Raw genomic sequence first — 24574 nt, 5'->3', positions numbered from 1 at the left:
GACCACCCTGAGAAGAGAAGTCTTCTGCTTTCCCTCAGTCTTTATGGAAAGAGCTATGCTTGTGGAATTGTCAATGTGGAAGAGAATTACAAGTCACAACTGGCATTTTTCTTCTCTCTCTCACCCCTTGTTTTTAAAGGGAACCAGTAGGAACCAGAATACTGGCTGACAGCTTGCCAAGAGTGTGGACTTGCGCAATTTTTTTTTTCTGTTTTCCCCCTTGTGGTACCCAGCTCACCACATTGCCATATTTGAATGAGTTAATAATGTTAAGCTTTCAGAATGGCATACAGCATGCAGAAAGCATTCAATAATGTCATTGTAATGTATTGATGTCACCATTTATCATCATGATCTCTCTTGAATTACTCATCACTTTCCTGCCATAATCGTATGGAAGAAATCTCTTGATTTGGGCCACCCTTTCTCGTATTTATGGTTCATGAAATGTTAATAGAAACATAATACCTTCTTAGAGACAGTTTTTTTGGCCACTGATTCAATTAAACCTTCCATACTCTCACAAAAATGAGATATTTTCGCACTGTATCTGGGATATGGCCCCCCAAAAAAGTATATAATGAATAAAAATCTAATAAAAATACCGAGGCACACACACAAATATCCTGACCTAAAGCAAGTTTACATTACGAAAGTGGTGACATTTTTAACAGATAAAAAATTAGTATACAATTGACCCTTGAACGATGTGGGGCTTAGGGGCGCTGACCGTCCACACGTAACTGTATCTGTGGGTCCACATCTGGGTATGTGTAGTACCTCGTATTTATTATTTAAAACGATGTGCTTATAAGTGGACCCACGTAGTTCACACCCCTGTTGTTCAAGGGTCAGCTATAGTTAGTCTAGGTCAGGCAGCTTTCACCGCACGTGCAATCCCCATCACTCTTGGTAGGAGCTACCTAGAGTGTGTGCTGAGAAGGCTCCTGGGCTCAGAGAAGATGGGCGCCAGCATCCGTTAGCGACATGCACTGCGGGTGTGGACTGTCGGCCCTGGAGGAGGAGTGCCTCATGTTTTCCATCTTTTTTTTTTTTTTTTTTTTTTTTTTTTTTGCGGTATGCGGACCTCTCACTGCTGTGGCCTCTCCCGTTACGGAGCACAGGCTCTGGACGCGCAGGCTCAGCAGCCATGGCTCACGGCCCTAGCCGCTCCGCGGCATGTGGGATCTTCCTGGACCGGGGCACAAACCCGTGTCCCCTGCATCGGCAGGCGGACTCTCAACCACTGCGCCACCAGGGAAGCCGTCATGTTTTCCATCTTTAAATGACTGGGTGGGAAGGGCCGTGGAGAACTGTTGCCCTCTAATCTTCTGATTTGTAACTTGGGATCTTTCCCCAATTCTGTTGGATAACCTTTCCTGGAAAACCCTGCTTCTGTGGTCACATCATTCCTCAAGGAAGATGCTCTGAACAGGACGCCTGGGGAATGAATGGTCATGGTAATTTAATACACCTGGAAATAAATGAGTGGCCATCCATGTGGTCATGAGAATGATGTTAGATTCCTAATATGCTCTTTTCAAACCTAAAAATGTTTATGTGTTTCATTAACATGACCATAGTTTACTGAATCCTGAGAAACTTTCAGAGAAGTCAGCTTGCCTACATTTTAAAGAAGGAATTATACCGAAATGAAGAATAGTTCTTTACCTTGATGGATTATCGTCTTTAATGTATCTCAGCTGATGTGAAATAGGAAACTAATGTCTAATGTCCCTGAGAGCTGTAAAATATTCGCTAGTAATCAAAACATAACACATTCCTCTCCTGATTTTCTGTTCCTCTCTCCTACCGATCACAGTTCGTAAAATATAAACAATTACACCTGGAAGTTCCAGTAGGAAAAGTACAATCGTGAAATCAAATGTGTCTTCTCACCTCATATATGTATTGTAGTATTTTGGTAAACATCAAACTTTAAATAAGCTCAGCAGATATTTACATGGAGTGGACCACGTGTGGTGGGCAGTAGAGAAGCAATGATGGATAGAACAGGGTACCTGCCTTGGAGGAGCATTCATTTAAGAGAAGAGGTGCTCCAATTTGGATCACCACTATCTAAAGCAGGTATATGTACATTATTTAGCAGCTGTGAGGTGAGTACTTATGCAAAATACCGCCATCATTTCTCCTTTATTTACTACAAAGCTACCATTTTCAAGTCCATGGAAGGCAGTCCATGGTGTGTGTGTGCTAAACAGAAACGGAGCCATTAGGAATTGGGATCTGCCCAGCCACCTTTAGCTAGAGAAGACTTTGGCTTAGTGACTTGTGGTTGTGTGGAAATGAAAAGCAGAGTTATTGGGAAGTATATTCACAAACGGAGGACTATAAAATTGCAAAAATAGCATGAATCATGAATAGTATAAAATCATAATTTCTCCATCATTACCAGTAAACATTTATGGAGACCCCCCAGAGGGACTGGTTCCAGATTTTATATCTTAGGTTAAACTTGCCTTTGCCTTCTGTTCTTGCTGTCCCATAATTGCCCCAAATGTTCTTTGTTAATTTGCCAATGACTTTTTAAAAATATAGCCTAGTGTATCTGTGGGTTTAAAAAAATTTTTTTAAACTAATTTTGGTGAATCCATAAGAATTTATAAAAAGAGCATGACAATTAAGAACACAGGCTCTGACATGGATGCATCTAGAGACTGTCATACAGAGTGAAGTAAGTCAGAAAGAGAAAAACAAATATCGCATATTAATGCATATATGTGGAACCTACAAAATGGTACAGCTGAACCGGTTTGTAGAGCAGAAATTGAGACACACAAGTAGAGAAAAAAACGTATGGACACGAAGGTGGGGAAAGCAGCGGGGGTCGGGGGTGGTGGTGGTGGGATGAATTGGGAGATTGGGATTGACATGGATACACTGATGTATATAAAATGGATGACTAATAAGAACCTGCTGTATAAAGAAATAAATTAAATTAAATTAAAAAAAAAGAACGCAGGCTCTGGAACTGGACAGAGCTGATTTCAAATATTGTTTCTGCCACATGCGAACTTGGACCACTCACCTGCCTTTCTAAACCTCAGTTTCCTCTTCTCTAAAATGGGGATAATGAAGCTTCTTCCCACTCATAGGGTTCATGAGGATTAATGAGGTAATGCAGGTCACATGCTTAACCAGCTCCTGGTATGTGCTCATAATATTTGTAATAATACTATTAGTATTATTTCAGCTACAGAAAAACAGCTTCTTAATTTGTTTTCTGCTAGTAATGCCTCTTGAGTTATCGTATCACTTGTGAACACATAATACAAATTGACCTTTTTTTTTTAGAGTGATCACTTTTATCTCTGCACAAAAAAATGATAAATTCTGTTATCCCACATTTTCTTTTAACACACACACACTACCTCCCAACACAAACAAATTTTAAGACACTAAAACACCTTAAGGAGCTTTTCTCAATCAGAGTTTAACAAGTGGGTTTACACTCGAGTATAGAGACCCATCTCAAACTGTTTTGCAGTAGAGAGAAATTTGTCGACAATTTTGTCTGCAGTGAATTCTCCTCTCTCCCTGTCAGCATTCCCCTAAAGTGTACTTTCTCAAATGGTATTGTTTTCCCTTTAAATTCTCACACTTTAGCCATCATTCTCACTTCTACATTCCTAGAGTTCTTTCCTGCACATTGATTTTGCTAATCCTCTTTTTCCAACTCTATGGAATTGTTATTAAGAAAAATACTATTTCTCCTAGTTGGTGACTATTTTCCCCACTTGTTCAGCTTAAGTTAGAGACAGCAGAGAAACAAGCCTTGACTTCAATGATTCAGAGGTCATTTGTAGCAGCCGTTTAGCAGTGTACTGGTTCTCAATCCTGGCTGTACATTGGAATCGCCTAGGGTTTTAAAAAATCCTGATCCCAGAATAATTAAATCAGAGCTTTGCAGGCAGGAGTGGGACGGAGACATCTATTTTTAAAGCTCTCAGGGACTTCCCTGGTGGTCCAGTGGTAAAGAATCTGCCTTCTAGTGCAGAGGATGCGGGTTTGATCCCTGGTCGGGGAAATGAGACCCCACAAGTCGCAGGGCAACTACTGAGTCCGCCCGCCTCAACTAGAGAGCCCGCGTGCTGCAAACTACAGAGCCCACACACTCTGGAGCCTGCACGCCACAACTAGAGAGAAAACCCACACGCCACAGCTAGAGACAAGCCCGGATGACGCAACAAAGAGCCCGCATGTGGCAACTAAGACCCGACGCAGCCAAAAATAAAAAATAAGTATTTTTAGGAAATAAAATAAATTAAAAAATAAAGCTCTTCAAGTGATTTTAACGTGCAGCCAAGTGAGTCCTACTCTAGGAGAGGGCTCTGTAAGGCCCGAGTAGATTGGAGTCATTGCAGGAACGAGTGGTGGGGAGGAAATCAGACAAGAAATGTGGACTGCCATGGTGATATGTTTTGGTGGGAAAGGGAAAAAGAGGGATGAGCCTGTACTTCAAGGAACTCCAGCAATAAATACAGCATCCCCATATCAGGAACAGCCCACTAGCATGTGTGTGTTTGCACATATAGCAGTGAGGCTCAGCCACTCCCTTAGGGTGGGGAATCAACCATTTAGGGGTTGGGGGTGAACCTGTGGTCTGCAGAACCTTCTAGGTGATTTTAATACATCTGTACTTTCTGCATTCCCCTCCTTTTCCTCCCCATCCTTCTCTCCCCGCCTCCCGCATGTGGCTACCTTGTCCTTTTCCTTGTAAATCAAGTGGGAGGGGTCTGAGTATCAGATGCTTGATCTCAGAGCTGACTTCCCTCATGGTGGCCATAGATTTATAACAGTTCCAAGCAAGAGTTCTAGATTCAGCCCAATTAGACCATAGAGGTCATCCTTCCTGAACCAGTGACTGAAGTCAGAGGAATAGAATATGCCCATTTGCTAAGTCAGTGGAGGCCCACCCCTGAGCTGGGGGAGGTGTCAGCTTCCCTCCAAATTCATGGGAGACTAGAGGAAGAAGAATGGAACCGTAAAGGGAATCTGGATAGTAGGAGAAGAGGAAAAGATGGGAATGGGTGCTGGTAGACAGCCAGTACTGCCCACTGCGTACATAGAAGTCACAGGGATTCAGTATGTTGAATTACTTTACGTATGAACGTTATTGATACTTTTTTATGGGGACATTTTGAATGGCATACAGAAAATACTATAGTGTTAACTAGAACTTTTCACCATTTATCCACACAAATATCTATATTTGTGTGTGTGTGCGTGTCTGTGTGTGTATGTAGTTCTGTGCAGTTTTACCCCATATATAGACTTGGATAGACACCACCATCATGATACCCTTTTATATTTACACTCTCCCCCATCTCCAGTTTACTGGCAACCACCAACCTTTTCTCCATCTCTATAGTTTGGTCACTGCAAGAAGGTTTATAAAAAATGGAATGTTTTGAGACCTGACTTTTTTCGTTTAGCATCATGCCCTTGAACTCCATCCCTGTTGTTGTATATGTCAATAGTTCATTCCTATTTATTACTGATTAGTTTTTCATGGTAGGTTTGACTATACCACAGTTTTGTAACCATTCCTCCACTGAAGGACACTTGAGTTGTTTTCAGTTTTTGCTACTGTGAAAAAGCTGTTGTGAATATTTGTGTACACATTTTTCGTGTGGATATAAGTTTTCACTTCTGTGGGATAAAGGCTCAAGGGTGCAACTGCTGGGTCAGATGGTAAGTTTAGTTTCATAGGAAACTGCCAGACTGTCTTCCAGAGTGGCTGCACCATTTTGTATCCCCACTACCCGTGTAGTCGAGATCTCCTCATCCTCACTAGTGTTGGGCGTTATCACTGTCTTTACTTTTCTGTTCAAATAGGTGTGTAGTGTTATATCATTGTGGTTATAATTTTCATTTCCCCAATAGCTAATATGTTGAGCATCTTTTAATGTACTTATTTATCTATCTACCTTTTTAATGAAATGTCTGCTGTTCCTGTCACTTGCCCACTTTCAAATTGGACCATTTCTTTTTCTTTTTCGTTTATTTTTTGGTTCGTGGGCCTCTCACTGCTGTGGCCTCTCCCGCTGCGGAGCACAGGCTCCGGACGCGCAGGCTCAGCGGCCATGGCTCACGGGCCCAGCCGCTCCGCGGCATGTGGGATCCTCCCGGACCGGGGCACGAACCCATGTCCCCTGCATCGGCAGGCGGACTCTCAACCACTGTGCCGCCAGGGAAGCCCCTCACCCATTTTGTTTATGGTAATAAGATTATTTTCACCAGTATGGCCAGCACTCATGTGCTTTTTGATCTTGTTACTGTGAAGCTAGCTCCTTTCAGTATTTATTCAGAATAATACCTTAAACAAAAACATTTTGTAACTTCATAAGGTCCTAGGGGTTTCTTTTGTCTTCTTTGTTTTGTTTCGGCTGTGTGGCCATCTGTATTTTATTGTCGCTTTTTGCCATTTAAGTGTCAAAATTGTCATCGGAGACAATCAACTGAGTCTAAGCTTTGTCAAGAATTTAGGGAGAAGTCATTTTTGCTCGAAATCTGCTGCCTCTGTTATCAGTATCGAAGGGCTAGCAGCTCTGAAACCCTTGCCTTTCTCCAGCTGGAGAGATGTGAAGATAAGTGAAACCTGGAATTTTTCAGGTGAACCTCTAATTAGTGCGCACCTGCCGTGTGCCAGACATTGCATGCTAGGATGATTTCTATTAAAAAGATTCAAGAAAGGCATTTGTTCTTTCAGCAACTGGAGTTTGATTTCCTTTATCATCTTGCTGATCAATGTCTACCCGCAGTGTGAATGATGGAGGAGAAAAGCTAGAGCCACACTGGCTTGCCACTTACCTAGTTGGTACCAGATTCAGGACAAGGACCCAAGTCTGCTCCTCTTTAGAACAGTATTAGTCTAAAGCCCGAAGAAGTCATGATGTTTTGTCATTGGAAAACATTTTCTTCACAACACAAAAAGATAGCTAATTAGAATTTACTGAAACTTTCTAAGAGATTCCAAATAATAGAATTTTTAAACAACCAATTAAAATAAATGCTAAGGAAAAACAAATATACCCTTCTAAACATTGGCTAATTGGATACCCAGAAAACTTTCTAGTTATATTTTGCCTTCATTTTTAGATTATCTCACAATCACCACAAGCTGCTAGTTAGCAAAATTATTATGGGGCTAGCTCAGAATTTGCTATATTGGAATCAGCTTTGGTGACAGAAAATCCAGGGGGGACATGAATGAGGGGGAAAGGTTTCTCTCTACTGCCCCCAGATAAAGTGTATGAAAATCTGTTTCTATCTGCAGTGGATTCCTACTTCTCTCGCCAAAGGAACAGTAGATACTGTGTCCAAAGTATGATCTCTGTACACGTTGCTAGGTTACTCAATTTGGAGCCTTTCTCTTGACAGTACATAATCATAAAAAGCCACTGAGAGAGAGATAGAGATACGAGATAGGGAGAGGAAATCAGTAGTGTGAATAAATGGGAAATTGATATTGTCATTAAGACACTGGATATGGTAATAAGTGTGTGACTAGAAAAGACGTTTGAATCCTAGCCAAGACAGCGTTCCGTTTAGCCACAAACTCCAGTAAAATATTTTCAATTCTAAAACCTCCTATTTTTATTTTCCTAACTTCCTCAGAAGTGGGCAGTTCTGCGTGGATCCTTAAAAAGTTTTCCTACCAAACGAAATGGCAATTTCCTCCAAATGACACACAAAAAGCGATCTGTTCCTTTTTGTGTACTTTGAATGACTGCCCTCATCTCTGTAGCGTTTTGTGTCTCACTCAGATTATCAGCAACTCTAGCATTCGTCTCTAATGCTATTTCTTATTTCCTGTAAATGAGCCCTGCATTTACCTGGAGAATCTTATAACTCTACATGGCTACTCTTGTGTGTTCTCTGAAGGCTACATATACGTAAAATATCAGAACCATCTGTCACTGTCTTCCTGCCAGGGCTGGTCTGTTGGCCATCTGGTGTCCCCTTCCCTCCTCGTTCCTCTGTTGTCCCTCTTTTTTTTTTTTTTTTTGCGGTACGCGAGCCTCTCACTGTTGTGGCCTCTCGCGTTGCGGAGCACAGGCTCCGGACGTGCAGGCTCAGCGGCCATGGCTCACGGGCCCAGGCACTCCGCAGCATGTGGGATCTTCCCGGACCGGGGCACGAACCCGTGTCCCCTGCATCGGCAGGCAGACTCTCAAGCACTGTGCCACCAGGGAAGCCCCTGTTGTCCCTCTTTGCGTGTGTACTCCCCCACCCCCAGGCTGTGGTCCCAGGGGCCTTCTCTCCGTCTCTGGGTCACACGAGCTCTTTCCTGCCTCCATGCTTGTTGTATGACCTGCCAGGGATGCTCCTGGACCCTCATGGTTTTCAGATGCTGCCTCCTTAGGGAGCCCCTCCCTGAGCACATGAAACTTACTATCACAGACCTCTGCCTGTTCCCTTTCTAACACTTCCTCATACCTGTTTCTCCCACTAGAATATAAAACTCTCTGGAGGTGGGGACACGCTGGGCTCTGAAATATTTGATTGATGAATGATGGAATACATGAATTTTTTAAATTTCTGTTGGAATATAGTTGATTTACAATGTTGTATTAGTTTCAGGCATACAGCAAAGTGAATCAGTTATACACGTACATATAGCCACTCTTTAGATTCTTTTCCCATATAGACCATTACAGAGTATTGAGTTCCCTGTGCCATACGGTAGGTCCTTATTAGTTACGTTTTTTGTATATAGTAGTGTGTATGTGTCAATCCCAATCTCCCAGTTTATCCCTCCCCACCTTGCCCCTAGTAACCATAAGTTTATTTTCTACATCTGTAACTCTATTTCTGTTTTGTAGATAAGTTCATTTGTAGCTTTATTTTAGATTCCACATATAAGCGATATCATGTGATATTTATTTTTCTCTGTTTGACTTACTTCACTCATTATGACAATCTCTAGGTCCCAAAGGCTTCTTGGAAAAGGGTACTTGAGCTGAATTTGAAAAGTGATCTTTGCAAATGAGATCATCTATACCATTTTTCTAGATTCCACATATGTATGTTAATATACGATATTTGTTTTTCTCTTTCTGACTTACTTCACCCTGCGTGACACTCTCTAGGTCCATCCACGTCTCTACAACTGACCCAGTTTTATTCCTTTTTATGGCTGAGTAATATTCCATTGTATATCTGTACCGTATCTTCTTTATCCATTCCTCTGTTGATGGACATTTAGGTTGCTTCCATGTCCTGGCTGTTGTAAATAGTGCTGCTATGAACATTGGGGTGCATGTCTTTTTGAATTATGGTTTTCTCTGGGTATACGTACAGTAGAAACTAACACTACATTGTAAAGCAACTATACCCCAATAAAAATTAATTTTAAAAAAAGTGATCTATGTGAAGACAGCAGGAGATAGAAAAATCAGAGCGTTTTCGACGAGAGAGGTTTGTGTGAAGGTGGCGTTATAAAATAGTAAGTTTTGGGACTTCCCTACTGTCCAGTGGCTAGGACTCTGCACTTCCACTGCAGGGGGCATGAGTTCCATCCCTGGGCCAAGAACTAAGATCCCACATCCTGCATGCTGCCCAGCGCAGCCAAAAGGGAAAAAAAAAAAAATAGTAAGTTTTGGAATGGAGGTGGGCCTGTGTGTGTCTCTGCTGGGCTGGGAGGGAAATGGTGATAAAGTATAAGCTCTGGGGAGCTAGCAAAAGCTTCTAACCAGGGGAGGGACCTCATCACAATGGCAGCAGTGTGGGGTCTGGTACATGAGTAAGAGGGTTCAGTTTTAATCGCCAAGGAGTAAAAATCTCTGCACCCCACTTCCTGTCTTGTTGATTTTTTTTGCCTCATCAGTGACTAAGCTCCTTGACACCCCAGAGTGAAACAGAATAGAAGTAAAAACTGGAATGGTTGCGTTAGCAGATATTTACAGATGCCTACTCTGTGTCAGGCATTGTACCTCTAATACTGTGGGCTGTGAAAACCAGTGTACAGGTTACTTTTCAGTGGTGGTTTTCCCAAGGTAAAATGAGACACATCTTAAAGATTTAGCTATTGGTGCCTGAGCCAGTGAAGACAACTTCTTACCTCCTTAAATAGGAGGGAGATGTATGTAACTTAATAAATGTAATCAATATATGCATTACCTTGCACAGTAGGTAATAATTACTTCACACACACAGTAATAATTACGTATCTGGAGACAACCACAGATAAGAAACAGAACTATTGAAATATGTGCTTCTTTTAAGAAACTTCCAAGAGCTGCATGGACGCCTCTGTTGTATTCTTGCTGTCAGTTTTGCTTTCGACATGTCATCTGCTCTCCGGAAACCTGACTTTCTTCTTCTGCCTGGACCCCCACACTATAACGTGTTCCAGCTGTAACATCCTTAGATTACTTATGCCACAGATTTTACTGTGTTTTGAAACTGAACTGGAGTACAATGGCTGATTTCACTATTTTTTGCATTTATTTACAAAGCTGCATTCTAGGGAAATAATTCAGTCAGCAAAGATATTTGTTTTGCACAAAAAGTGGTCATTTCAGTCTTGAAACTAGTTCATGTTGTTATCACCACAGAAAGGGAAACCGTTTTTTTTGTTTGTTTGTTTTTCAGAATAGTAGGGTTCAGAGCTGTTGCTTATTGATAGGGGAAGGGCAGTTGCCATAGCAACCTAACCGCCTCTGGAGGGAATGTGGTCATGGCCTTAAGCATCCGGCAACCCACCCAGTTTGGAGAGCCCCTCTGAAAAGAATTTCCTTTCACGGAAATCGAATTACTGAAATAAAAAGAGTTGAATTTCTGTAGCTCAGATGTGTCCGTAGGTTCGTGTTGCACACTGACTGTAATGAAAAGCAAAGCATTTATTAGTTGTGTACATACACAATGAGACCTAGAAGGACACATCAGATGGTAAACTGCTTGTGACTATGGATGACTTTGTTCTTTTGTTTTGCACATGTTAACTTTTAAGAAATAAATGTTATTTTACAAACCTTAAGAAAAAAGCATTTATAATGAACACAGTATATGGGATTTTCTTGAGGAATGAGGTTCAATCTATTGCACGTTCATTATTCCCTAAATAGGCTCTCAAACACCCAAAGCCACCTTTATTCTTTTTTCACGTGAGCTACAGAGCTTGAAAGCCATTTCAACAAGATGCTGATCGAAAGTTTTTATCAATATTTGGGGCATTCAGTGAGTGTTCTTAGGTGGAGGAAACTCATGGCATGTAGAAATCTGCTCAAGCTGTGCTGAGTGAAACAAGTGACTTAATACTCTCATCTAATCATCATGTAACAGAAACCGGCAATCGGTGGGTCTGCCTCCAGAATTGCTCGCAGGGCAGATTGACATGTGAACACTATATTTCCAGGACCAAAACCCCACTACATTTGCTCTGCGGCTGTGTTTAATGGTTATCAGTTTGGCACGCGGCATGATTGTTTTGGAGAGAGAATAGATGCTTCAGATTTCCTTTTGGCAATTCTGGAGTCACTGAAATACCTACTGCCGAAGTGAATCATATGAACTTAATTAGATTTGCTACATCATTAGCATTTGAGGAAACCTAAGGAAAATCCTTGTGGGTTGGTGATTGGTTAGGTCAAATAGAAGCACGCTTATTGAGGGGACTGGAAATTGAAAAAGATGAAATTCTAATGCCTCGTAACCCAGATATATTATCTACATAAATCATTTTTTAATCCAGCTGTCAAAGTGATACTTTCCCAGGGATGACCGAAATGCTTGTTTCAGACCACCGGGACCTCTCTGCTTCCAGGCACAGGGACGGACTCCTCTGCACACGGCCAAGTCCACTTGATGGCATGTGTGTGTGGGCAATGAGCTTTACACCTATAGTGAGAGCTCACGGCTATTTAATAGACACCCCAGGGCCAGCCGGGCAGGCTGTGCCGGTAACCACTAATTGAAGTTGGCAGACCTCATACCGCACTTAAATTTACATTTTAACTTTAAGGTGAACTTCATTGCAATGTATTGTCTGTTGTTTTCATTGCAGGAAAAGAACTTAATTTTCTTCCCAAAAGGCATTTCTTTAAATGCTCCAGAAATTTTCTTCTGTACTTTGGATTCTGCAAAGTGACTTAATCGTGGAGAAGAGCCATAAAATATTTACTGTGAGGAGAGGATTGCATTTCGTATTCCAATTTAAGTTAAGGCTAGGATACAACCTGTAACCTATGTTTATCGAAACGATTTTTCTAATCTATCAAAAAGCCGTCACATTCTTTATCAAATGACTTAGCCACCTAAGTTCATCTAGATGTTATCAGCGATAGGGAAATAAATGAAAGCAAGTAAATTTAATTTCCTGGTGAAGCACTTGAATGATTTTTTTTTTAACTTTTAGAAGAAGAAACTTTAAACCTACAGCCTACCATAGATTGAACATACAGTTTTTCCTGAAAATTCAGGATCATCTTCAGAACCCCAAAGTGGCAGCTTCTGCTCTGCACTCAAGCAAGTTGCTGGTAATTAACCAGAAACAAGTTCCAATCTTGTCCGCTACACCTTCCCCTCAGTGTCTCCCCAGTGAGTACATAAAAGATGCAAAACATATCCATCCGAGCTTAACCTCCTGTAACTCTAATTAAACAGACCCATCTATTCCTCCCCGCCCCCTCCAAGGCACTAAACTGCTAAGCTTTTTATTAAAATTGAAAAAAAAAATCTTGATTGGAATTGACATAAACGAGCAGACAGTTTCACCAGTTTCTCTTTCCCGGGTATAATGGTAGCCCAGGATACAAATTTTACCTTGTATCCAAGCAAGACTCTTTTGCCCACTTATAAAGTCTTGCAGCACACTCAAGGGTAACCAGGCCAGCTGGTTCAAATACCGCCAGGGCTGCATCTACCTCTGTGACCTCAGTCACCTCATTTAACCTTCATCAGCCTGGGCGCCTCACTTGCTGCCACCACCTAGGCTAGTTGAAAGGATTAAGTGAGATGATATACATAATTATACTTGTTTATTATTAAAAAAGAACATCTCTTGGTTACTATTTAGTGAATCTCTGGCTTTTCTGTTCTCTGTCTACATGTATATACTCCTTTTCCTGAACCTATAGGCATAAGGACAAACACATTTTTTTTCCTGTAGCTTCCACGTTGTTTCTTAGGATATTCATCACGCGTTGCTTAAAGACAAAATTATTTTTCTGTGTCCGTGTGTGCTTGTGCACATTGTTATCTGTGATATATGACAAATAGGGAATCTCATGTGATCTCTTTGGGGGATCAGTGCTATGTGTCTTAGCCTGGTGCCTAATTGAGGGACCTGATTAAATTTTTATATAGTTCAGCTCCAAGTAAGGAGATTAAAAAATAGTAAGTAAATGCTCTGGTCCATTCAAATAAAATATGTGAACATCACCTATTTATAGAAACTATATAAATGTAGTTCATCAAAATGTACTAATGAACAGTATCTCTGGGCATTTCTAATATTAAATTTTTGTACTTAACTATAAAAGTAACCAGAACCAGGTCTCAGTTACTAACTACACCTTCATTAGTGTATCTATGGTTTAATCAGGCTTATTAGAAATTTGTCCACACTGAGCATACAATACAGACCTTGTGAGAATATGTGCAGAACTGGGTTCATCTCATCGGCCTACAATTTATACAAAGTTGGAAGTAGAAAAGGGGATGTGCATTATCCCCCTAATTCTCAAGTATCTGGATTCTTGAAATTTCAACATGAAAATGTGTGTATGCGAATGTATAGACATTCAACCTGAAAAGCTTCTTTGCAAGAAATATTAACCAACTGTAAAGGTAGAAACATACATATATAAATACAGTAAAGAAGAAAATATATTTTGGATACTGTATTATATTTTTTTTGGATGCAGACCATAATTACAATGGCTAGATTTGTTTTAAGGAATAGGTTAAACTCATCATATTAGCAAAAGTTATCTGCAAATAAATAATGAGAGCTCTTATAGGTCTTTTCTTTACTCAGTCAGAGATTCCTGCCAGAAGCTTGTTTGCTTTGTTAATTTGTTCAATTATTAAACTTTGAGAATGCTACTACTACTGGGATCTACTTAACAAGTTTGGGAATAAACCTCCCTAATAATTGATGGTAGCCTAAAACATTTATTTCTATGCTTTTCTTATTAAAATTGCAGTGATCTGGTGAACAGAATTAAACGGCTGAAAAATAACTTGGTCTGATTTATTCATTCAGCAAAACCAAGCTTAAAGGCTGTGTTGCTATGACACCCAAGATTAACTTAAAAAAAAAAGTATGCTTAATTTCAGTAAAAACATGGACACATCTCTTTTGGCATTATGTAGATAAAATAAAGTTGATTTTTCCCTTTTCCTTGATTTTTTTTTTACATTTAGAAAGTTGTTTTAACATTCTTTTAAACATAAACTAGAAATTTAACATATTAAAGAGTAAGAGAAAACAGTAAAGAAAAACCCATTATACTGTAACAAAAGAGTATCATTTGTAAAATAGTAAATATTTTAGCCCTCTTTTTTTTAATTTTCTTTTTATCCAGCTTCTTAAATTTTTTAGAAAGATGGTGCCAGATGGGGGAAATCACTCTATTCCAGTAGTTTCGTTTTATAATTAGTCTTGAAACTTAAAAAATAGGTTGCAAAATTGGGACAGTGACAAATCCTACTAGAAGTTTTCTGAGTGCAGGTTCAATCCCCCCGACTCTAAAAGAATATATTTTCTATGCCATGAAACAAAGGAATCATCAGGTCGCTTTAGCTAGAATAGATTTCTGCCTTCTGAGCACCATTTGGTGTTGCGAGAATACTATACAAAGAATTTTGTTGCAGAACAAGCAGAAAAATCGAATGCTTTGTAGGATCATCAAAAGTTGCTTTACAGGAGCATTTTAAATTTCCTAGTGCCAAGCAAAGCAAAAATCCTACCTTACAGAGAGCGATTTGTTCATGAGACGACCAAGTGCTGCACTCGCTTATGTTTATCATTATGCATTCACATTCTAGGGAAATTCCACTTTCAAACTTTGCTGCCGTGTGGATGCTTTCTTCTATAGAAAGAATTTTGAACTATAAAATTTGACCAGCTTCAGCATCTGTGGAAATTTGAGAGCGTTGCCTTTTTTTTTCTCTCTATTGAATGTAAAGTGTTTTAACAAAAGCATTGTAGCCACAGTGCATATTAAATGTCCAAATTCGCACATAGTGTATCTCAAAAGAATTTAGACTTTTAACTTTTTAAACCTCAGAATATCTTTGGAGACTGATAGCAGCAAATCAACAGGATGTGTTATGGGAAGATTTAATAAAGAAATGGTTTTTTTTTGGCTTTCAGTTGAAAATGATGAGGCTGCTTCAGGTCATAGCCCAAGACTGTATCTGGGGGAAAGTTTGAAAACAGAACCAAACCAAAGTGGTTTGGATGGGGTGCTAGTTTTAACTTTGTGATTGCTAATTTAGTGTTTATGAAAAATTAAAATGAGCTAATATTCGTAAAATATTTAGTACAGTCCCTGGGCCAAAATGAGCACTGTGTACTTTTTTAAAAAGTGATTTCCGATAAGATTATAAATTATAGAAAGAAGTTGTCACTTGCTTTCACTTATTTCTGATTTTAAAATAGTGAAATTTATTTATATAATAAATTATTGACTTTAATGTTAAATTTTGATTTTAAAATTTGTTCTACCTCAGTTTCTACAGTACTGTAGAATTAATGTATAGAGATTCATAGATAATTTTATATTAAGATTTTGTATATTCTGACACAGCTGTTGAATTTGAACCATGAACCATTTCTATGTATATTTTAATATCATTCTCCAACTTTGTGTTAGGTAGCTAGACTGTATCCAGGGAAAGCCATTTAGATCAGAAATAATATTTCTGTCTAACTTCAGAAAAGAGGCTTCCATTTTAAAAATGGAGTTTGAATTTAAATGACTATCCTAACTGAGAATTCAGTTCCATACTTTAACTAGCTGAAAGAAATCTTGGAAAACAAAAATTGTACCAAATTGCCAGTAATTTGCATTAAAGAGGAAGAATTGGACTTTTTATTTTTAAGTCAGCAGCCATTGAAGATATTCTAGTGAAGTTAAGTAATAGAGATCTTAGCTTTTAATTTAGTCAAGATTATGATTATAAATGAAAGCTTTGCTGAAATAATTGGGATTGACTATAATGTTTTAGGTGCTCTACAAATCTGGATGAAATTATATTATTCATATACTGTCTTATTTAGTTATGTTGTTTCAGCTGTGTCTTAAAAGTGAGAGACCTCATATCAACAGGTGTTTGCATCTCATGTGCATGGTGTTAGAAAAATAAAAAACATAGCTGTAAGGATGGGGGAAGCATCCTGTTAGTTTGGAGGTAGATTAGGGACTCTGCTGTCTGAAGAATAAATTTCATAGGTCTGTGCTATATACAAAATTGCTACAGACGTAAAATGTATATTTTAAGCTCTGTTTTAAAACCGCGATACATTCTGTTTAAACCATTAGCTTAAATGCAACATTTTATTTTACATTGGTAAAGTTGTATTTATTTAATTCAGCAATGAAATTAATTTGGAGTTGCTGGCACAGTGCCTTCACAGGTTTCTGTGACTCATTTGTCATTCAAGACACCAGCACCATTTTTTCCTCATCTGCTGAAACATGTTCTGGCTGTGGGCGAGTGTTCATGGTAGATTTAATACAAATTTTCTCTGATAATATTTGGAAACTGGGTGATGTCTAACCTTGCGTAAATAACTAGGGCTAATCAACTTAAAATCAAAATGTAAGTCTCTAAGTTCATGGACTTTAAAGCTATCAAACATGCATCATTTTGGTATATTAATTTAGTTTTTCTCATAATATTTTGGGTTAACTCTTGCTCTGCACATTAAGATCCCTAGACAAGGAATTGCATTCAGAAGCAAAACCTGTTGTTTATTGTTAAATAATAACTAACAAGGACTAAATGGAATTGGAGTTTAGGTTTAAAACTTCACAAATCACTTAAAGCTATTTCTTAATGTTTTTCCTAGAGAAGAAATGATAACTCTATGATCTATGTGTCTTGTTCAGTGCTTGTTACATTTATAGTTTAATTCACCCTCACTCCCAGCGCCCTCTTAGAAACAAAATGTATTCTCCTAGTTTAAATGCATTATGGTGGCGTAATAATTATTATGTGATATAACCCGGACCTTTTTGTTTGCCAAGTAATTTAAAAAACAGTTTTCTGAGTTACTACTTTGAAATTAAGTTGTGGATTGATGTTTCTCATTATTCCAAGAAGGAACATGAAATCTGGATTTATCAGATAATCTGATAGACAATGTATTTTGACTTTGATGTGTTTCTCATTGCAGTGACCTGCATTTCTGACTTTCCATTAAATGTTTAGGAAAATTAGTTGAATAGTTTTTCAGGAAAGTGAAAGGGATTCATCATCCTGTATCAACTATAAGAAAGTAAGAACATATATGAAAGACCTTAATTTTCTTATCTCACTTTAGACTTCACAATTTTCCAACTCGAGGTGCTATGTAGTCTTATGCAATGGGCTGTATCCAACTTTCTGTCATTAGAAGGACTGAAAAAAAATTATTCCAAAATTGTTCTTACAAAGAAATCTGAGTCTGAAATTGCCTTGAATTAAAAAACAAACGACTGCTTTAAAATAAATCAAATGATATTTTATGGGCTTTATTCTTGACTTTTTTGAAGTGTGTGTGCCTCAATTATATCCAGTTATCTGTTGGGCTCTTTTACTTGGAATCTTCCTGTAACTGACGGACAGGCTACTTTTCTATAGTAGCAATGCTTGGAAATTAAGTTCTTTCCGGGGGAATGGGAGGGTGGGGTGGATTTTTTAACCATTTCCGGAGCTTCTGACTTCCTGATCTGGCCACACTTACTAACCTGTCATTCTAGGCCCAGGAACTGGCAGTAAGTGTGTAGGCTCCCTGCTTCTCACCAGGGGGCAGCATCAGATCCTGCCTTTCACTGGATGCAGCCTGGCTCCTTCAGTAGCTTCAGTGGTCTCCACCCTCCTTGCTCATACAGCACGTAAACTTGTTTTGGTATTTTCTTGCATTTTTTAAGGCTCAGTAAGTGTCCAATAAATGGTAGCTGTCAGGCACTGTGTTACAATGGATATTACTTCTCAGTGTTGACTGTTCTGTATACCAGGATCTTGTCTTCAGTGATGTTTTGGGCTATCATTTCAGATACCTTGTGTTTATTAGAACTTGAAAAATCTTAAGAGGAATACAAAGACCTAGCAATTATTAGGTCAATTATACTTCAAAAACAAACAAACAAACAAACTCACAGAAAATGAGATCAGATTTGTGGTTACCAGAGACAGGGGTTGGGGGGAGGGGAATTGGATGAAGGTGGTCAAAATATACAAACTTCCAGTTATAAAATAAATAGTACTAGGGATTCGCTGTACAACATGATAAATATAATTAACACTGCTATTTGTTATGTATGAAAGTTCTCCTCACAGGGAAAAATTATTTTTCTATTTTTTTAATTTTGTATCTATATGAGATGATAGATGTTCACTAAACTTATGGTGATAATCATTTCATGATGTGTGTGAGTCAAATCCTTATGCTGTACACCTTAAACTTATACAGTGCTGTATGTCAATTACATCTCAGTAAAACTGGAAGAAAAAAACCCTTGCAATTATTGAGCACTATGGTATGTCAGGCATGAAAGCAGGTACTTCTCATAGGCTGCTGCCCAAGCTAGAGATGCAAAAAGGCAAGGTAACAACAGAGTCACAGAACAATAGAATATCACAAGGACAGATAGGTTAGAAGTGGATTTATTTAGAGAGAAACACACTCCACAGACAGAGCGTGGGCCATCTCAGAAGGTGAGAAAAGGCACAAGGACAGAATTTGTAATACTCCTCTTTTGCTGTTGACTAAACAGAGCCTTGGAGAGGTTAAATCCTAGTAGAACAAAGATTTCTTTCAGATAGAATTCCAAATTCCATGCTGTATCAATTATATTATACAGCCTTGCCATAAAAACAAGAAAAAGATTTGTTGAGAGTGACCATAGCCACACTGCGGAATGCTGGAGGCTGATTTCAGTGATGTGAATCCTGTGACACGGTGACAGGAGAATTTACGGCTGACGTCCTTAAAACTTTTGTGGGGAAATGAGGCTAAGTTTTGAGACGTCTTGAGCGATCCCATGAAAACCCTAACTTATATACATTTACATACACATGTAATAACATATAACCTGTATTACATTCACCAAAACATACGGATAAATGCAATACTTGGTTTTTTGTGTGATGAAGACTGTTACAATCTACTCTCTTAGCAGCTTGCAAATTTGCAATACAGTGTTATTAACTTCAGTTGATATTAAGTACACTTAACTTTTAAAGCCTATCAGTAATATTTTGTCTTAATCATGGATCCTATTTTATTAATTTTTATTTATTTTTATTTTCATCTGCTAGAAAATTTACAGGATCTCTGTCGTCCGCAATTTCTCCAAGATACTTAAAATTTTATTTTGTTTTGTTACAGAAAATCGGCAAATAGAGAATTTTTCTTTTGCCCGGGTCTATGATTTTTTGATTTGAAATTGTTATTTCACATTGTTTGCTTCCTTTTCTGGTTATAACATGCATAGCAACCCAGATGGCTCATACATAAACAATTTGAGTTATGCTTCTTTAAATTATTTAGGATAGCCTAGGAGTTTCCTGATACCCAGGACCATCTGTTTATTGCTCTATGTGTTACCTTCATGCTTAAGTGTGTGCTTTCAGCTTTTCCACGTCTTAACGTCTACCTTCCTTATATACATGGGAAAGGCTTCTTAGACCGAATTTAACCCTTTTGAGGCTCTGTTGTAAAAACCTTAATCCCAGCTTGCCTTCCATTTTATTTTTATTTTTTCTTGTTATTGCTATTCTCAGTAGTTGTGCTTCAACATTTGCAGAATGAATGTAGTCAGGTTTGAGTCTTAACTTGGCTCTGTACGTAGCTTGTCAACCTTGGGCAAGTTCCTTCACCTTGGTTTCTTCATCTGTGAACTGGAATATAATACCTACCTCATAGATTTGTTAAAATGTTTAGATGAGATAAAATACAATTCATTTAGCACCACACCTGCTGCATCATAAGTACGGGTTACTATTATTATTATTAACATATTTTGGAAAGAAAATTCTCATACTTACAAAAAGGCATATTCAGAAGTAAATTCAAATACCCTATATTAGAGTTTCGTGCAAGGGTCTTTTGGAAGGAATATGTTTTTCTCAAAGCATCTGATTATTTATACCACAAGCACGGTATATGTAGGTGTTACTACCTGATTGATTTAAGGTTTACTTTCAGTTCTTCTCATTGGATCCAAGGTGAAACTTTGGACCATGAATAGCTGGAAGGAAGTTTCTCCTGGCACCTGGCTGGGTTCTCTTCTGTTGCCCCTGATTACATGTTCCACTGTGATTTGCTTTGTAACCTCACCGTCCCATCTGTCATTGTTCCGTGTGGATTGAGCCTGTCCACATACAAGCTCCGCAGGAAGAGAGACCAGAAACTGGTACTTCTCATCTTAGCCCCTGTGCTGGAGACTACCTGCAGTCCTCATGACAACCCTGTGGGTTAGGTAACTGTTTATTCCGAATTTTATGCAGATTAATATTTCTGAATCAAAAATCATCCCAGTTAAAAAAATATAAGTGTACTTATGTGACCAATGGAAAAGAAGAATATGATGAATCTGGATTGTTTTGAAAATTCAGGGCATATGGTTGCTATAGTTATGGTGTCAAAATGTGGTATATAACGAAGAGAGATACTTTGTGCAGCATTAATCTGGTACATTGATCTATAAATCTGCCAATGAGTTTCAAATATTCCTTTTTCTGTGTGTGTGTGTATGTACAGCTTCTATATGAAAAAAACTGAGCTTGAACAAGGATGCCAGTTTTAATGGTTGCCCAAAGAAACATGTAGTCACACATAAATCATTCATATGTGAACCAGTTCAGTGGGAAGTAGCTCTGTACAGCTGCTTGACCCAAACATCTTATTTCCAGTTGCTTTAAAAGAAGTTTTAACACAAGTCCGTGGAAAGAATAACTTGTCTCTTTAATATACTTTAGATAGCAAAGCGTTAAAATTTCATACTGTTTCCATAGGTTAGGGTATATCCTTATAAAACTGAATCATATATTCTTGAATTATCTTCCATGATTTTTAGAATTACTTTTTATATATTTATATAAAGTAATTTATAATAATTTAATTCCATATACCTTACAGTAATTGTTTCCAAATTAAGAAAATGCTACATATAAAATCACAAATTTGTGTTAACACAAAATAGGAACTTTTATCCACATAAGATGATTCTTCTTTTTACTCTTTACTTTTATATCAGTGCCAATTAATTACAAAAGTAATACTGTGTCACAAAAGCTCCAACAATACATATAAGGTACAAGTAGAGTCGTTTGTCACTTCCTTGTCACTCCCAGCCTCCAAGGGTGGCCTCTGTTGACAGTTCAAGTGTGACCTCACAGACCTTTTTCTATGCTCCTGCAAACATGTAGATGCATTCCTGTAGAGTGAGTCTCACATTCTTGAGAAATTAGAAGCATTGCTGTTTAAAAATAAATTTTAGTTTGGTGATGTTGGTCATTCTGCTAAAAGGAGTGATTTTCACAAACACTGAAACATCATTTTGTCATAGGCCAGCTTTCCAGGGAACTAGTTTGAAAGAATAATATTTTATACCAGGTGTAAAATCAAAGGTATTTAAGGGAAATATTTTCCCCTGGCTTTTCTGTATTTTGCAGTGCCCGTGGAGAGTTTGTGTATGAAGAATGCAGTATTCAGGGGAGGCGGAAAAACAGCTCGTGTCAACTAAAGTAATAAACTGAGTTAATCCTAAATTGACAATTTAAATCCCTTCAAAATAACTTGTTTCAATCAAGAAACAGTCTACCCAATCTGTCATCTCTTTTGAGCTTATTAGTAGTGGAATTTCTTAGGTGACTCTTTAAACCTTATGTCTGCAAGGTTCTCAAGTTATTAATGAAGATTTCCTGTTGCTGGGAAAACCAGCACTACTTGGTGTTTGATACTGTACGTCGCAGTAGTTATTTGGGGGGCAGGAAGAGTGTGCAAATGGCCAGCTGCTTCCCTTTGGGGCTGACTCTTCTATTCCCAGGCCCTTTCTGCCCTGATACACTTGTCACTGGGAGAAATATATACAGAAGATAGGGACTGAGCATCAGCATTCCTTTAAAAATTTCTGCTCAAATGAAATGCAAAACTACAGTTAGTAAAATATGTAAGAAAATGTGGACCTTTCCAGAGCATTTGTGACACAAAGCAATGGAGAAAGTGGATGTGAAAACTCAAAGATGTGATTTCAGGTAATAGCTGTGAATGGTAATATCATTTTCCTAAGAATAGTTTAATCACATATCTCTTTAGAGATTTCTTTTAACTCCCTAAAAATTTTATTTTCAAATTTGAATTTGTCACTTGAATAACATTTCTTTTTTTTTTCCTGAAGATAACTTTCTACAGGGTCTCCTGTGGTCAGGATCTTACTTTTTTTTAATTAATTAATTAATTTTTTACTGAAGCACTGTTGATTTACTATGTGGTGTTAGTTTTAGGTTACAGCAAAGTGATTCAGTTATACATATGTATATATTCTTAGGGATCTTACATTTTTTTGAACCAGATCTCTAGCCTCCTGGAGTTCATAGTCTCTCAGGGAAGATAGATAGTTGGGCAAAAGCAATGGATTGTGCTGAGTTCAGTGCTGTGGGAGTTCAGGGCAGAAGCCTCTCCCTCATCAGTGGTGCAGAGTTGAGGAGGTGCTGTCAAGGAAGGCTTCCTGGTGGAGGTGACTCCCAAGGTGATAGGTGAGAGATGTTCACACATCAGTTGGGCAAAGAGCGGTAGTGGGCTTGGGGTGTGAGTAGCCAGGGGACTGTCAGTGTCTGCAAAACCTGGCTGTGAGAGAGACCTGAACATAGGCAAGTAACTGGTAGTTCAGTCTGGTTACATAGAGTAATTATAAATATTTATTGTGAAAGTAATACATGTTTGTCCTATATAAAATTTGAAAAATTCAAGAAACAAGAGAAAACATATACTGTCACTAATTTCAAGCTGCAGAGTTTACTGTGAACATTTGTCATGATTTTGTCATTTGTACACAGCCTGTTTGGTATAATTCCACTTTGTCTTAAGCAACAGATATGTATGTAGGCATAAAATGCATATACATATATGAAAACATATCTTAAGTAAAACTCGGATCAGGCCAAACATGCTATTTGTTACCTGCTTGTTTCACATTATAATATTATTATAATGTGAAAAAATTATAATGCCCCTGGATGCCATTGTATTTGAAAGTGAAATGTTTCATTTCTGTGAATAAAATATTTTTGAAGCTAACCATCTGGATTCTTCTCTGCAGGAAGAATGTTTCCTGAACCTGGAGGCTCCTATATCGAGGGTATGTGGGTACGACACGCCGTTCCCTCACATTTTTGAGCAGTTCTACATCCCAGACAAATGGAAGTGCTATGACGCCCTTCGAAAAATGATCAACTATTGACCACAGGTAAGTCTGCCCTGCGTTTTGAGAAAGCTAGTGAGTGTTCCTCACATTAACGTCCTGTTGATCAAGGAACAACCGTCATCAGTGTGTTGTCTTTTCATAAATGGCAACTTCCAGAACAAAGTGTGGATTTCAGAAAAAAAAATGTGAATTTATAGTAGTATGTTTACATTTAATAGAAATATATCAAGCATATGCATTATCTGATTTCTATAAAACAAATACATGCACATGTTAACATTGAATAATCGCTAGATGAAGATGCCGTCTGCCATGATCGCAAATATACCTTACCCTGTTGTTCCAACTTTATCCTCGTTTCTATATATTTTTATCTGCAATTTAAACCGTTCTTGAATAGGGTTAATTTCTGTTATTTAAAGATGGCTCTTCAGGCACCGTTAAATTGGACTCCAGTGATTTAAACTATATGATGATCCAGCGCATTATGAAATTTGCCTTCACGTTATCTTGAAAGATACGTTTGTTGAACAGGAAACCTATTTATTATGTATAAGGGAAATTGTTACTTAAAAAAAAAAAAAATCCAGCACCGCTACCATTCCCAGAACCTTTCTTGGCAGGTGAATGTTTTAAAATTATGGCTAATAAGTGACATTTATTCATTGTGATTTTCTAGGTCATGCTTTTCTGTCCCTCTGGCAGTGTTATTCTAGCAAAAATGAATACCATTTAAAGACTGTTAAGTTAGTTTTCAGGGCTTTAATATAGAAGATGCTATCACCAATACACTGATTTATTTTACCTTTGGCATTTTTGAAATGGTTCAAAATGCATAGATAGGGATTAAGTGCTTTACATTTTAATATCTAGGTTGTCCAAATAATAATAATACATTTTGAAGAACCATGATCTTTGAAAGGAAAGGGAAGAATAGGCTTTATATAATAGCCCATACTTTTTAA

General features: G+C 38.2%; 1 protein-coding gene across 7 annotated transcripts in view; it reads left to right on the top strand.

The window, feature by feature from the left end:
• Window positions 1-24574, top strand: part of BCKDHB (branched chain keto acid dehydrogenase E1 subunit beta) — a 299229-nt gene that overhangs the window by 217502 nt on the left and 57153 nt on the right. For 6 of the 7 annotated variants that reach the window (XR_009543796.1, XM_060167628.1, XM_060167629.1 and 3 more), the window contains one exon: window positions 23505-23651. Coding sequence is in view for 5 of the 7 variants with exons in the window: in XM_060167628.1 (XP_060023611.1) it covers window positions 23505-23645 (141 nt within the window). In the remaining 2 variants the exon portion in view is untranslated. Of the gene's footprint in view, window positions 1-23504; window positions 23652-24574 lie in introns of those variants that run through there. The other variant, XR_009543798.1, reaches the window with a different exon arrangement.

The sequence above is a fragment of the Lagenorhynchus albirostris genome, chromosome 12, assembly GCF_949774975.1.
Source record: "Lagenorhynchus albirostris chromosome 12, mLagAlb1.1, whole genome shotgun sequence".
NCBI classification, from domain to species: Eukaryota; Metazoa; Chordata; class Mammalia; order Artiodactyla; family Delphinidae; genus Lagenorhynchus; species Lagenorhynchus albirostris.
This window is presented reverse-complemented; position numbering and strand designations above follow the sequence as displayed.